This window comes from Pelophylax lessonae, assembly GCF_965119305.1.
Source record: "Pelophylax lessonae genome assembly, chromosome: 3".
Taxonomy (NCBI): Eukaryota; Metazoa; Chordata; class Amphibia; order Anura; family Ranidae; genus Pelophylax; species Pelophylax lessonae.
In genome coordinates this window covers 267974775-267988467 of record NC_138770.1, presented here as the reverse complement: position 1 = coordinate 267988467, position 13693 = coordinate 267974775, and the positions used below count along the sequence as shown (strand labels likewise).

Here is a 13693-nt window from a genome sequence, read left to right as displayed (position 1 = left end):
ATTTATTCAGTAAAGATGAGCAAGATGTAATAACCATGACTAACTGCAGTAACCTATGGAAAGCAATCAAAAATAATATCTTGCCTGATGCAGTTGCCTGATACATGACAAAGTTGCCTGATACATGACGAACGTACATGTATCAGGCAATTGCATCAGGCAAGATATTATTCATTGCTATGCACATTTTGTATAAATACAGTGCTTTGCAAAAGTATTCGGCCCCCTTGAACTTTTCGACCTTTTGCCACATTTCAGGCTTCAAACATAAAGATGTAAAACTGTAATTTTTTGTGAAGAATCAACAAGTGGGACACAATCATGAAGTGGAACGAAATTTATTGGATATTTCAAACTTTTTTAACAAATAAAAAACTGAAAAATTGGGCGTGCAAAATTATTCAGCCCTCTTAAGTTAATACTTTGTAGTGCCACCTTTTGCTGCGATTACAGCTGTAAGTCGCTTGGGGTATGTCTCTATCAGTTTTGCACATCGAGAAACTGAAATTTTTGCCCATTCCAAAACAGCATGAGCTCAGTGAGGTTGGATGGAGAGCATTTGTGAACAGCAGTTTTCAGTTCTTTCCACAGATTCTCGATTGGATTCAGGTCTGGACTTTGACTTGGCCATTCTAACACCTGGATATGTTTATTTGAGAACCATTCCATTGTAGATTTTGCTTTATGTTTTGGATCATTGTCTTGTTGGAAGACAAATCTCCAGTCTCAGGTCTTTTGCAGACTCCATCAAGTTTTCTTCCAGAATGGTCCTGTATTTGGCTCCATCCATCTTCCCATCAATTTTAACCATCTTCCCTGTCCCTGCTGAACAGAAGCAGGCCCAAATCATGATGCTGCCACCACCATGTTTGACAGTGGGGATGGTGTGTTCAGGGTGATGAGCTGTGTTGCTTTTATGCCAAACATAACGTTTTGCATTGTTGCCAAAAAGTTTGATTTTGGTTTCATCTGCCCAGAGCACCTTCTTCCACATGTTTGGTGTGTCTCCCAGGTGGCTTGTGGCAAACTTTAAACAACACTTTTTATGGATATCTTTAAGAAATGGCTTTCTTCTTGCCTCTCTTCCATAAAGGCCAGATTTGTGCAGTATACAACTGATTGTTGTCCAATGGACAGAGTCTCTCACCTCAGCTGCAGATCTCTGCAGTTCATCCAGAGTGATCATGGGCCTCTTGGCTGCATCTCTGATCAGTCTTCTCCTTGTATGAGCTGAAAGTTTAGAGGGACGGCCAGGTCTTCATAGATTTTCAGTGGTCTGATACTTCTTCCATTTCAATATTATCGCTTGCACAGTGCTCCTTGGGATGTTTAAAGCTTGGGAAATCTTTTTGTATCCAAATCCGGCTTTAAACTTCTCCACAACAGTATCTCGGACCTGCCTGGTGTGTTCCTTGTTCTTCGTGATGCTCTCTGCGCTTTAAACGGACCTCTGAGACTACCACAGTGCAGGTGCATTTATACGAAGACTTGATTACACACAGGTGGATTCTATTTATCATCATAAGTCATTTAGGTCAACATTGGATCATTCAGAGATCCTCACTGAACTTCTGGAGAGAGTTTGCTACACTGAAAGTAAAGGGGCTGAATAATTTTGCACGCCCAATTTTTCAGTTTTTTTTTTTTTTGAATAAACCTTTTATTGAAACAAAAGGAAAATTAACAATGACAAGTAATGGCAAAGTGGCAAAGTCAGCTGATACAAAGTAAAAATTAACATAACAAGTCAGAGAGCAACATAAACCGTATCCAAGTATCGGAGTCCTAAGTATATGGCAGATAAACAAACCAGAACCTATCATGGTAGGACAAGGCGTACTGTACACGGGCGACACCTAGGTACAGTACAGGACATAGGGGTGCCGATGCAGCACGGGCAAGTGCCCTAGCTACATGGGCCAAAACAAGCAAGCAATTGGTCTAAGAGCTCTCAAATGGGTAAAAGGAGACATACAATACATAACCAATTGAGGGGGAGGGGCGGACTCTATCCCGTCAGCCTGGAAAGATATGAGAAGGAGCAGTAGGGGTGCAATAATGTTACATTCCTAGATGGCACACCTCCGGAATGGACACCCCCAGGGGGAGCTAACTGTGTCCGGTACCGGAGGGCGGCCATCCACCAATGCGAGAAAACTGCTCCAAGCTAAGCAGGGGGACATGGGGGTGAGAAAAGGTGAAGGGGGGACAAGGACAACCAATGGTGGGAAGCAGACGCCAGGGAATTTTTCAGTTTTTTATTTGTTAACAAAGTTTGAAATATCCAATAAATTTCGTTCCACTTCATGATTGTGTCACACTTGTTGTTGATTCTTCACAAAAAAATTACAGTTTTATATCTTTATGTTTGAAGCCTGAAATGTGGCAAAAGGTCGCAAAGTTCAAGGGGGCCGAATACTTTCGCAAGGCACTGTAAATCCCTGATTGTTAGCCATTTATGTAATGTTTTAGTTTGAACATATATTATTTAGGGCATACCATATATAGTTTTCCTTTTAAAATGAAAAAGACCACTATTAGTTACTATGACTGCAGACAGTTATGGCCCAGGTAAGCAAGTTAGGCATTTTGTTTGGAAGGAGAAAACAACATGAATAAAGGCATTTTACCAACTAAAGTGTTGACCTAATTTTACTGAAAATATTAAAAGTATGCTTTAAGGTGCCAACATTACAGAAAAGGAATTACATACTAACACTTGTTCTGTCAGAGCCACTACAGCCTGAAACAGCGATAATAGATTTCTCTGTTACTGTATTCTAACTTCCCACCTGTAGAGGAGGTGTTGTTTCTTGACTCTCACAAACACCTAGCCTCCCACAGCAATATCAGGCTGATGATGGGAAACATAGTCATGGCCAACAAGCCTACCAAAGCCTTTCCACACCAGTCATCACATGTAACCATTAGATCAGGGTTTCACAACCAGGGTTCCTCTTGAAGTTGCTAGGGGTTCCTTGAGCAATGAGCAATTTCTGCATCTCTGATAAGTTCCCAATGACACCATTGTTCCTTTTTAACTATCTGCAAAGGGGTAATTCTTCCCAATGATGACAAGTGTAAGGCGCATTCTTCTGTCATTGAGTTGTAGATTTTTCATTTTTAGCAGAGGTTCCCCGAGACCAGACATTTATTTCAAGGGTTCCTCTGTGTTGAAATGGTTGAGAAAGGCCGCATTAGATAGTCACAGACTAACAGATACTACCCTGGTAATGACAGTGGGTAGGTATCTGCTTGCCCTTGCTTGAGCAATCTTCTTCTAGTGCCAAGGGCACACAGTACTTTAGATCCTTCAGCCTTCTTTGCAGAATAAACATAGTGGCCCTCTCTCAAGAAGATTTGTCAACAATCAGAGAATCCCCCTGTGGAGGGACCTCCTCTTGTCTAAGGCCCCTTTCACATGGGTCCGTTCCATCGACGGAGTCCGTTCTGCTCAGCAGGGTATCGATCTGCCGATCCCCGCTGAGAAGGCGGATGACAGCTCCACCTCCGCTCTGTGTGTAGAGATGGAGCAGTTAGATCCCTGCTGTCCTCTATGGGGGAATTGGATGAGAACCGACCGCCTGTCCGTTCTCATCCGATCCTATCCGATCTGCCAGACGGATGGAAAATAGGGTTTCCATCCGTCCAGATTTCAAGGACAGGATCGGATCGGATAGCAGCGGTTGTCAGCGGAGATGTCTCCGCTGACAATCCGCCGCTTCATAGGGATGCATGGAGCATCCGATCCGGTCCGCCTGAAAAACTGACAGGCGGATCAGATCGGATTGCCTGTGTGAAAGGGGCCTTAAGCACACATTTTCACCTTCTAACAGTTAAGAGATAGCCCAATAATCACAAACAACACTCAAATCAGAAGTAATGCTTGTAATTATTAGCCTAAATGGAATTCCAGGTAGATGTAAAAAAAAGTTATGCATTCATTTTAAACCATCAAAATGAATAAAAACCCTAACATTGAACTTCTCTTATTTGCTCCTTTTTGTCAGTTCAATATACCATTGAAAGTGTTTTGTTGATCCTGCCATAAATTATGTGATAACATTCTGTGCTCTCTGCTGACTGTTGGTAGTTATCATTGTAACAGTTAACCTCTAACAAATACAGTACACCTAAAAGAAAATAAGAGGATTGTTAGAGTTCTTCCATAGTCCAACACAATTATTTTCCTAGAGTGTCAAAGCTTCTCTTCCATAGATGAAGTACAGTGAGTGAACCTTATTACAGTAGGTAGGACAGGATTTATGTTACTGGCAGGATCAACAAGGGGAAACCGAGAAAAAAAGACAACGGATGCAATCACCACATCTAAGCAAGCACTGCTTAGGTAAAATATGTAAAAATATTGTCTGTCCTTGGGTTTAGATACAGTGCACCTGGAAAGTATTCACAGCGCTTCACTTTATCCACATTTTATGTTACAGCCTTATTCCAAAATGGGATAAATTCTTTATTTTCCTCAAAATTTTAATAACAATACCCCATAATGACAACGCAAAATAAATTTGTTTGAAATCTTTGCAAATTTATTAAAAATAGAAAACGAAAAAATCGCATGTACATAAGTATTCACAGATTTTGCTATGACACTCAAATGCACACTCCTGTCTATATAAGGTCCCACGGTGAACAGTGCATGTCATAGCACAAACCAAGCTATGAAGTTCAGCTGTGTAGATCTCTGAGACAGGATTGTATCAAGGCAAAGATCTGGGGAAGGGTACAGAAACATTTCTGCAACATTGAAAGTCCTAATGAGCACAGTGGCCTCCATCATTTATAAATGGAAGAAGTTTGGAACCACAACGACTCTTTCTGGAGCGGGCACCTGGCCAAACTGAGAAATCGGGGGAGAAGGGCCTAAGTCAGGGAGGTGACCAAGATGGTCACTCTGACAGAGCTCCAGCGTTTCTTTGTGGAGAGAGGATAATCTTTTAGAGGAACAACCATCTCTGCAGCACTCCACCAATCAGGCCTATATGGTAGAGTGGCCAGAGTGAAGCCACTCCTCAATAAAAGGCACATGCCAGCCTACCTGGAGTTTGCCAAAAGGCACCTGAAGGACTCTCAAACCATGAAAAAACAAAGATTGAACTCTTTGGCCTGAATGCCAAACGACATATCTGGAGGAAACCAGGCAACGCTCATCACCTGGCCAATACCATCTGTACAGTGAAGCATGGTGGTGGTAGCATCATATTGTGGGGATGTTTTTCAGCAGCAGGAACTGGGAGACTAGTCAGGATCAAAGGGAAAGACAAATGCAGCCATGTACAGAGACATCCTTGATGAAAATCTGCTCCAGAGCACTCTGGACCTCAGACTGGTGTGGAGCTTCATCTTCCAACAGGACAACGACCCTAAGCACACAGCCAAGATAACAAAGGAGTGGCTATGGGACAACTCTGTGAATGTCCTTGAGTGACCCAGTCAGAGCCCAGACTTGAACCTGATTGAACATCTCTGGGAGATCTGAAAATGAATGTGCACGGACGCTCCCCATCCAACCTTAAGAGCTTGAGAGGTTCTGCAAAGAAGAATGGGAGAAACTGCCCAAAAATAGGATTTTTGACTTACCATAAAATCCATTTCTCTGATGGACACAGCTCCTGATCTTCATGACCATTGGAACGTCCGAAAGCAGTGTTAAACGTGAGGGGTGGCAACAGCAAATAAAACTCTCAAGGCTAAACATTAGTCAACCAGGCAACAGGAGCTCAACAAAAAACAACTGGAGCCCACCTGGTAAAAAAAATTCCCCCTCAAAGAGGATCAGGTCCCCTAAACAGCAGCCTGCAAAACGTTGCGGCCAAACAAAAGAAGCATCCGCAGATATCAACACATCCACTTTATAGAACTTTGTGAAAGTGTGCATCGACGACTAGGTGGCCCCCTTGAAAACCTGCTTCAGTGACACATGATGACGGAAGGCCCAGGAGGCACTAAGTGCCGGAGTAGAGTGCATCTTGACAGGGAAAAGAGGAACCTGACCCCTGATGGAACCGTCTGTCTGATCCATCTGGAAAAGGTCGCAGAGGAAGTGGACAACACTTTCCAAGGCCCATCCGTGGGCACAAATAGTGAGTCTGACTTCCTAAAAGACTCAGTAGCTGCCAGGTACACCCTAATTGCCCAGACCACATCCAAGGCATGCAAGGCAATTTCCTTCGGATGATTTTCCCTAGGACACACGAAAGGCACCACAATGTCTTCATTCAAATGAAAATCAGAAACAACCTTTGGGAGGAACGATGGACAGGGGTGAAAAACCACCTTATCTCTGTGAATGACCAAGTAATGTGAACGACAGGATAACGCCGCCAGCTCCAACACCCTGCGTGCAGAGGTGATAGCCACCAAAAAAGCCACCTTCTGAGACAGCGTAAGCAAGGGAATCTCCTGGAGCTTCTCAAAAGGAGGCTTCTGGAGGACCGAAAGCACCAAATTGAGGTCCCAAGGCGGCAACGGAGACTGCACTGGGGGGACCAAATGTCAGACCCCCTGAAGAAAGGTACGCACCAGGGAGTGTTTGGCCAAGGGTCGTTGGAAGAAGACCTACAAAGCCAACACCTGGCCTTTGATCGTACTCAAGGCCAATTTCTGTTCAACTCCCCGTTGAAGGAAGGTCAAGATCCAAGCCACTGAGAAAGAGTGAGGATGAACCTCAAGAGACTCACACCACGCAATGTACGTCTTCTAGGTACGATGGTAGATCTTCCTAGAAGTAGATTTCCTAGCTTTTAACAGCGTTCGAATCACAGACTCAAATAAACCTCTATCCATCAGCACCTGGCGTTCAAAAGCCAAGCCGTCAAAGCCAGCAACTGTAAAGCAGGATGGAAGATTGGTCCTTAGGACAGCAGATCCTCCCTGAGAGGAAGCTTCCAAGAAACGTCAGTGACCAGCCGCACCAGACCTGTGTTCCAGGCCCGGCGAGGCCAGTCCAGAGCCACTAAGATGCCTGGAATCCCTTCTGCATTGATCCTGCGTAGAAGTCTTGGCAGAAGCTTGAGATGAGGGAAGACGTAAATCAGACGATACTGACCCCACGGGGCCACCAGAGCAACTGCAGCGTCCGCCAAAAGATCCTGTGACCGAGCCACAAACCTCTGCACCTTTCTGTTGAGCTGAGACGCAAACAGATCCACCTCAAGGATGCCCCACCTGAGACACAACTGAAGAAACACCTACGGATGAAGGGACAATTCCCATTGGTCCAACGCCTGCCGCTAGAGGTTATCCGCCTGCCAGTATTCCACCCCGGGAATGTCTACGGCGGAGAGAGCTGGAACAAACTGCTCTGCCCACCTTAGAATTCCGGCTACCACTAAGCCCCCAGGACACTTTTGTGCCCCCTTGGTGATTGACATAAGCCACAGCCGTGGCATTGTCCGATTGAATGTGCACTGGACATCCATGAAGACACTCCGTCCAATGGTCCAGGCACAGTTTGATCACTTGGAGTTCCAAGACATTGATCGATTGTCTGGACTCTTCCAGTGTCCAGATCCCCTGAGCAGAATTTTTACTGAATTTTTTGTCCCCAGCTTGACAGGCTGGCATCCATGGTGACCACTGTCCAGAACAAGGGGAGGTAGGATTTTCCCAGCCGAAGCACTGGAGAGCGAAGCCACCATATCATAAACTCCTTCGTTCTCTGGCTCAGCCGGATCTGATTGTCCAGAGACTGCAGAGTCTTGTCTTTGGCCTAAATTCCCCTGATGCAGGGATGCCACCATCGTGCAAACGGACTCCATCCTGAACTTCTGCACCCGCACAAAGCAGTTCAGCACCTTGAGGTCCAGGATTGGATGCACCTTGCCTTCTTTCCTGGGAACTGTAAACAGGTTTGAGTAAAAACCCTGAAAATGTTCCGAAGTCTGAACCAGGACAGTTACCCCTTGAAGTAACAGGTCTTGTAGCCAGACTGAATGACTTTGTGGACCCACTTGTCTTGTACCAGGGAAGTCCACAGGTCCGGAAACCAGTGAAGATGTCGCCCCACCCCCGATACAGGTGAGGGCGTACCTGCAAGCTGAACGAGCCTGCGGGACTGGAGAAGCCCGCTCTCGGCTTGCCAGACCAGACCTTGTCAGTCGACCCTGAGGGACGAAAAAACTTTTTATGAGCCAATAAGGAGGGCCCACGTCTATGATGAGGTTCCTTGCCCTTAGTAGCCTGCAGAAGAAAAGTACTCTTTCCCCCTGTGAGACTTTAATGTCATCCATGGTAGCCCCAAACAGGCGATCCCCTTGAAAGGGATCAATCAAGGCCTTTTTAGAAGTCTGGTCCACAGACCAGCATTTAAGCCAAAGGACACGCCGAAGGACCACTGCCGAAACAGAGATCCGAGCCACTAGGGGAGCCCCATACAAAGAGGAATCACAGATAAACTGCAGCCCCTATACCAGCTGGTCCACCAGCTCAGCAAAGGCAGGGGGGAACTCCCTCCAGCCCACTCGGTCAGAGTTTGCGACGCCAAGGCAATGGTGAATACCGGCCTCAGTGCTGAACCTGTCAGAGTGTACATATTGCGGGCCACAGCCTCCACCTTCCTGTCAGCCAGATCCTTAAAGACTGGGGACTCTTCAACTGGAATAATGGTTGCCTTGTTCAATCTGGAAACTGGAGGGTCCACCACCGGTGGAACAGTCCACTTCTTAATAAGGGACTCCTCATAGGGGTAACGCCTAGTAGGTCGCTTAGGGACCCCAAGGGGATGCTTTGGTCGTCCTCACTCTTTTGCGACAATTCTGTCAAAATAGACAGGGAAAGGAAACACCTTTGCCGCTCTAGATGGCTTGTGATGCCAAAGGGAACCTGCGCCTCTGTCGCGGGTGCGGCTGTGTCCTTCATCTTCAAGGTATCATGTACAGATACAATCAGTGCTTCCACCAGTGCCTTTTCGTGCGCAGTTGCAGTTGTGGAAGAATCTTCCCCACTATCTGAGGACTCCGGGCGCGTGGTCGCAGACCCAGCAGGGCGACCCATGTCCATGGGGGCCAAATCAGGTTCAGGATCTGATTAGACAGATGAGGCAGGGGTGCTTTTTTCTAGCCCATCGCCCAAAAGCCACCTCCACTCGGGACACAAAGGACTTCAGGGCCGCAGTCAGTGCATCGATGGATGATTGGGACCCGAAGTGCCCTGCAGCCTCAGAGAGGGGATCAGGTGGGGAGATATGCTCCAAAGACTCCATGAGTCACCAGGGGGACCCCACAAAAAGTGTAAAACACTGCAAAGGGACAACCCCCACTGCGCTGGCAGCACCACCTGGTCGCAGAGGCACAAATCACCCAGCGATCCTCAGCAGAGAGGGAGAGAACACCACCAGACTCCCCACCCAGCAGAAGCAGGTACCTGCAGCCACCAGGATAATCTGCTCTCCACTTTCGGCGATCAAGAAGTGAAAAGATACAGGAGTCAGCACCAGGGGATGAAGGGGGGTGCCTGACGGGAAGGGGGGGGACCCAGGGGTCCATCCATCCCAAGGAGGGGCCCATGTCCACCCCAAAACCTTCCAGGGGAGAGGGGGGACAGCTACTCACCATACCAGGAAACAGGCGGGCACCGCTCCAGACAGAACCTCCTCTTCATCGAAATGGGGGGGGGGGGTTGTTGCCCAGGAGGAACGCTGCAACTCAGGGCGAGACCCGGTTGTATGTGACCTCACCAGGCGTTTAACTCGCAGGCCAGCCCCCATCCGGTGGGGCTATATCGTGGCCGACCTAGCGCGGAGCTGAGGTCTGCGTGTGCTCGCTGGCCATACTGGGGTGACCACTAGATCTAGATTATCCAGCCCATCACCCAGTCTAGCAGTTGATTGCAGATCTCACAGGAAAAAAACAAGAGAAAATTTTCTAGCTAAAAAATAAAAAATTGCCAGAACCAGAGATCCCAGCAAGGAACTAGGTTCTTACTCCTGACTAAGTATCTATAGCAGATCGAAGGAGTATACCTCCTAGGACTGCCCATAAGTGTAGCCAGATTCTTTTTCTGCCTTGTATCCAACAACCGTAGGGGCAGTATAACCCAATGGTCTAGAAGATCAGGAGCTGTGTCCGTCAATGAACGAAAGAGAAAATAGTTGTGCCAAGCTTGTAGCATCATACTCAAAAAGACTTGACGCTGTAATTGGTGCCAATGGTGCTTCAACAAAGTATTGAGCAAAGGCTGTCAATACTTATGTACATGTGATTTTCTTTTCTTTTTTTTTTTTTTTTTTTTTATTTGCAAAGATTTCTTACAAACTTTTTCACCTTGTCATGGGGTATTGTTTGTAGAATTTTAAGGAAAATAATTAATTTTGTCGATTTTGAAATAAGGCTGTAAAATAACAAAATGTGGAAAACGTAAAGCGCTGTGAATACTTTCTAGATGCAGGTATGCTTTAAATCATGGGTGTCCAACCTTTTTCGCTTCTCTGGGCCACATTGAGTGTGGAGAAATTTTCTCGGGCCGCATATAAAATATATACCATAGTTAAGGTATACAAGTAATAAAATGTCGCCGCACCCTTCCCATGCCGCCACGCCCCCGCACTAATATAGCACAACTAGAGGATGATCAAATGAAATGGAATCAGTATACAGAGGTCTACTTCTTTTGAAAGATAATAAACCGCCATGACCACTTCAGTGATTTGAAGTGGTCATGGTGGTAGGAGTCAGAAACACTGCACATTCTCGCCTCCCCCCCCCCCCCCCTTTGAGGCAGCCTTTGCCTACCGTTAGTTGGAAGCTGCTGTGGCCGTGCCCCCGACCCGACTTCCTTCCTCCCCAGCAAAAAAAAAATTGTCAGGGGGCAGCGGGCCGCATTGCCTGCGGTTCTGGGCCGCAGGTTGGACATGCCTGCTTTAAATGTATATTTTTTCAACTAGTACAAGTACCTCAGTCTGTTCTGAAATCTTTACTCATTAGCACTCCCACAGGGAGAAAGTTTATTTAATCTAAACCAGTCAGACTCTACTACATGCACATATGCTGACCAAGGCCATGCTAACAAAAAGAGAGGAGTCAGATAGTTCAGTCTCTGTCTAATAATGGGGAGTGGGAATGGAGTGACCAAGCTATATTGCTTAGCTGCATGAAAGTGAGGTTACCATTCTGGTTGTACTGTCTGCCTGGGCTATGTAAATCCCAGGACTTACTGAACAAAAAAATATACAATTCAACCATATATTAAGCTGTGGGTCTAGTGCAGGGTATTATATTATATAAAATTCCCGGAGGTCCAGTCACTAAAATTTTCTTCCAGCAAAAGTTCAATCTGCATGTTTGATTCTTAACGGCACCTCGGCAAGCGTGCACATTTTTGAGAGCGCAAAACCAGTTTGAAGCAGCCCAATTTAAAAAAAGGGACAGGGACTTCTTTTTCTGTGTTCCTGCATGTAAGACAGCCCATTGAAATGAATAGGCTGCCTACATGCAGAACACAGGTAGCAATGATCTTTGCATCAAGATCACGCCTTTACATCACATCCCCCCCCCCCCAAGCAGTGTCGTAAACCCCCCTTCACACCACTCCAATACTAATTTAACTTCCACTTTACATTCCTGTCCTATGCTCCCTTTATATCAGCCCCCTCCTCCTTCACATTCCTGTCCTCTGCCCCCTTTATATCAGCCCCCTCCTCCTTCACATTCCTGTCCTCTGCCCCCTTTATATCAGCCCTCTCCTCCTTCACATTCCTGTCCTCTGCCCCCTTTATATCAGCCCCCTCCTCCTTCTCATTACTGTTCTCTGCCCCCTTTATATCAGCCTTCTCCTCCTTCACATCACTGTCCTCTGCCCCCTTTATATCAGCCTTCTCCTCCTTCACATCACTGTCCTCTGCCCCCTTTATATTTATTTATTTTATTTATTTCAGGCACTTTTATAGCGCTGTCAATTTACGCAGCACTTTACATATACATTGCACATTTACATCAGTCCCTACCCTCAAGGAGCTTACAATCTAAGGTCCATAACTCACATACTTACATACACATAGACATACACATACACAAGACCCAAATTAGACAGGATCCAATTAACCTACCAGCATGTACTTGGAATGTGGGAGGAAACCGGAGTACCCAGAGGAAACCCACACAGGCTCAGGGAGAACATGCAAACTCCAGGCAGGTAGTGTCATGGTTGGGATACGAACCAGTGACACTTTTTATATCAGCCCCCTCCTCCTTCACATCACTGTCCTCAGCCCCCTTCATATCACTCCCTTCATATTCCTGTCGTCAATCCCCCAATCCTATCCTAATCCCCCTTTATATCCCCACCCTCCTCCTTCAGATTCCTGTCCTCTCTCCCTTTATATCATACTCCCTCTCCACATTCCTGTCCTTGCCCCCTTTACACTCCTGTCCTTGTCCCCCTGTACATTCCTATCCTCATACCTCCTTTTTATATCACCCCCCCCTTTACATTCCTGGCCTCTCCCCCCTTTACATTCCTCTTCTGTCCCCCCGCCTCCCCCCGCCGCCCTTTAATCACCCTCCTCCTCCTTTACATTACTGTCCTCAGCCCTCCTTCATATTCCTGCCATCAACCCCCCCACCCCCCACCCTTTACATTCCTGCCTTTATATAAACCACCTCCTAAAGATTTCTGTCCTTGGTCCTTTTTCACATCACCCTCTGCTTCCCCCACATCCTTCACAGTAATGACATAGCTCTCTTCAGTGTCCTACCTACACAGGGCGAAAGACTGAAGGCACATCAGTTTGGAGCTGATATCAGAGTTTAGACAGTTCTGGATGGAGGGCAGTAGCTGCACAACTTTTCCTGATAATCGGCATGAGATTTCTTCCCTCCATCCAGAGTGGTCCTGCCCCTGATGTCAGCTCGATGAGAATGACAGCAGTAAAGGCGGCTGAGCGAAAGAGCCGGCTCCTAAATGGCCAGACTGTGGCATCTCCGCATGGGATGGTGACATGGTCTGCCAATTAGTGATGTCTGGTCTAGGGTTTAGCTTTAAAAACAACCCAGGCTAATAAATGCAGTACTGCATTCCAATGTAATTTCTAATTTCACTTCTGAAGTTTGACCTTATTACTATTGGTGGATGTTCATACCTGTGAGATGTAACCAGGAGGCACATGTATTGGAGGGATGGACCCATTTGGAGACATCATTGGAACTTCTGCAGGACCTAAGAAAAAAAAAAGCACTATATGAACGCTTTAACACAAACAAGGGATATAAATATATGCTGAACATATATTGAATAAAATGTGATGTTAAAGAGGCAAAATTCATCTTTATTTCAGCTAAAATAAGTACACAAAGACACTGAGAGTTAGGCCCCTTGCACAATGTGCCTTCAAAAGTGCAGTGTCCAGCCCCCACAGCCTGCAGCCTGTCAAAGTCTACAACAGGCTGAAATACGCTGCAGCTGAACTGGGCAGAATGCTTCAATGAGTGGTAGTCACGTTTAGGACACAATGCATTCAGGAACGAATGCCTGGAAGGCAAATGTCCTGCGTTATGAGCATCCATGACCCATAGGGTCATAAACACAAGTTACGATCGGTACAGCGTTTAGCCAATCCAGACTCAATGAATTTTTGGCTGTCAAAGGCTTTGACTTGACGTTGCACCTGTGCATCCTGGGTGCACCAAACCACTGGGATTGCACACATAGGGGCTAGACACCGCAGGTGCAAGGGACTTTA

The 13693-nt window shown here is 46.3% G+C and overlaps 1 protein-coding gene across 1 annotated transcript in view; it reads right to left on the bottom strand.

Annotated features, from left to right (window-relative positions):
- Positions 1–13693, bottom strand: part of FNDC3B (fibronectin type III domain containing 3B) — a 512453-nt gene that overhangs the window by 232502 nt on the left and 266258 nt on the right. The window contains exon 4 of the mRNA XM_082249863.1: positions 13094–13170. Within this exon, the coding sequence (XP_082105989.1) occupies positions 13094–13170 (77 nt within the window). The remainder of the gene's footprint in view (positions 1–13093; positions 13171–13693) is intronic.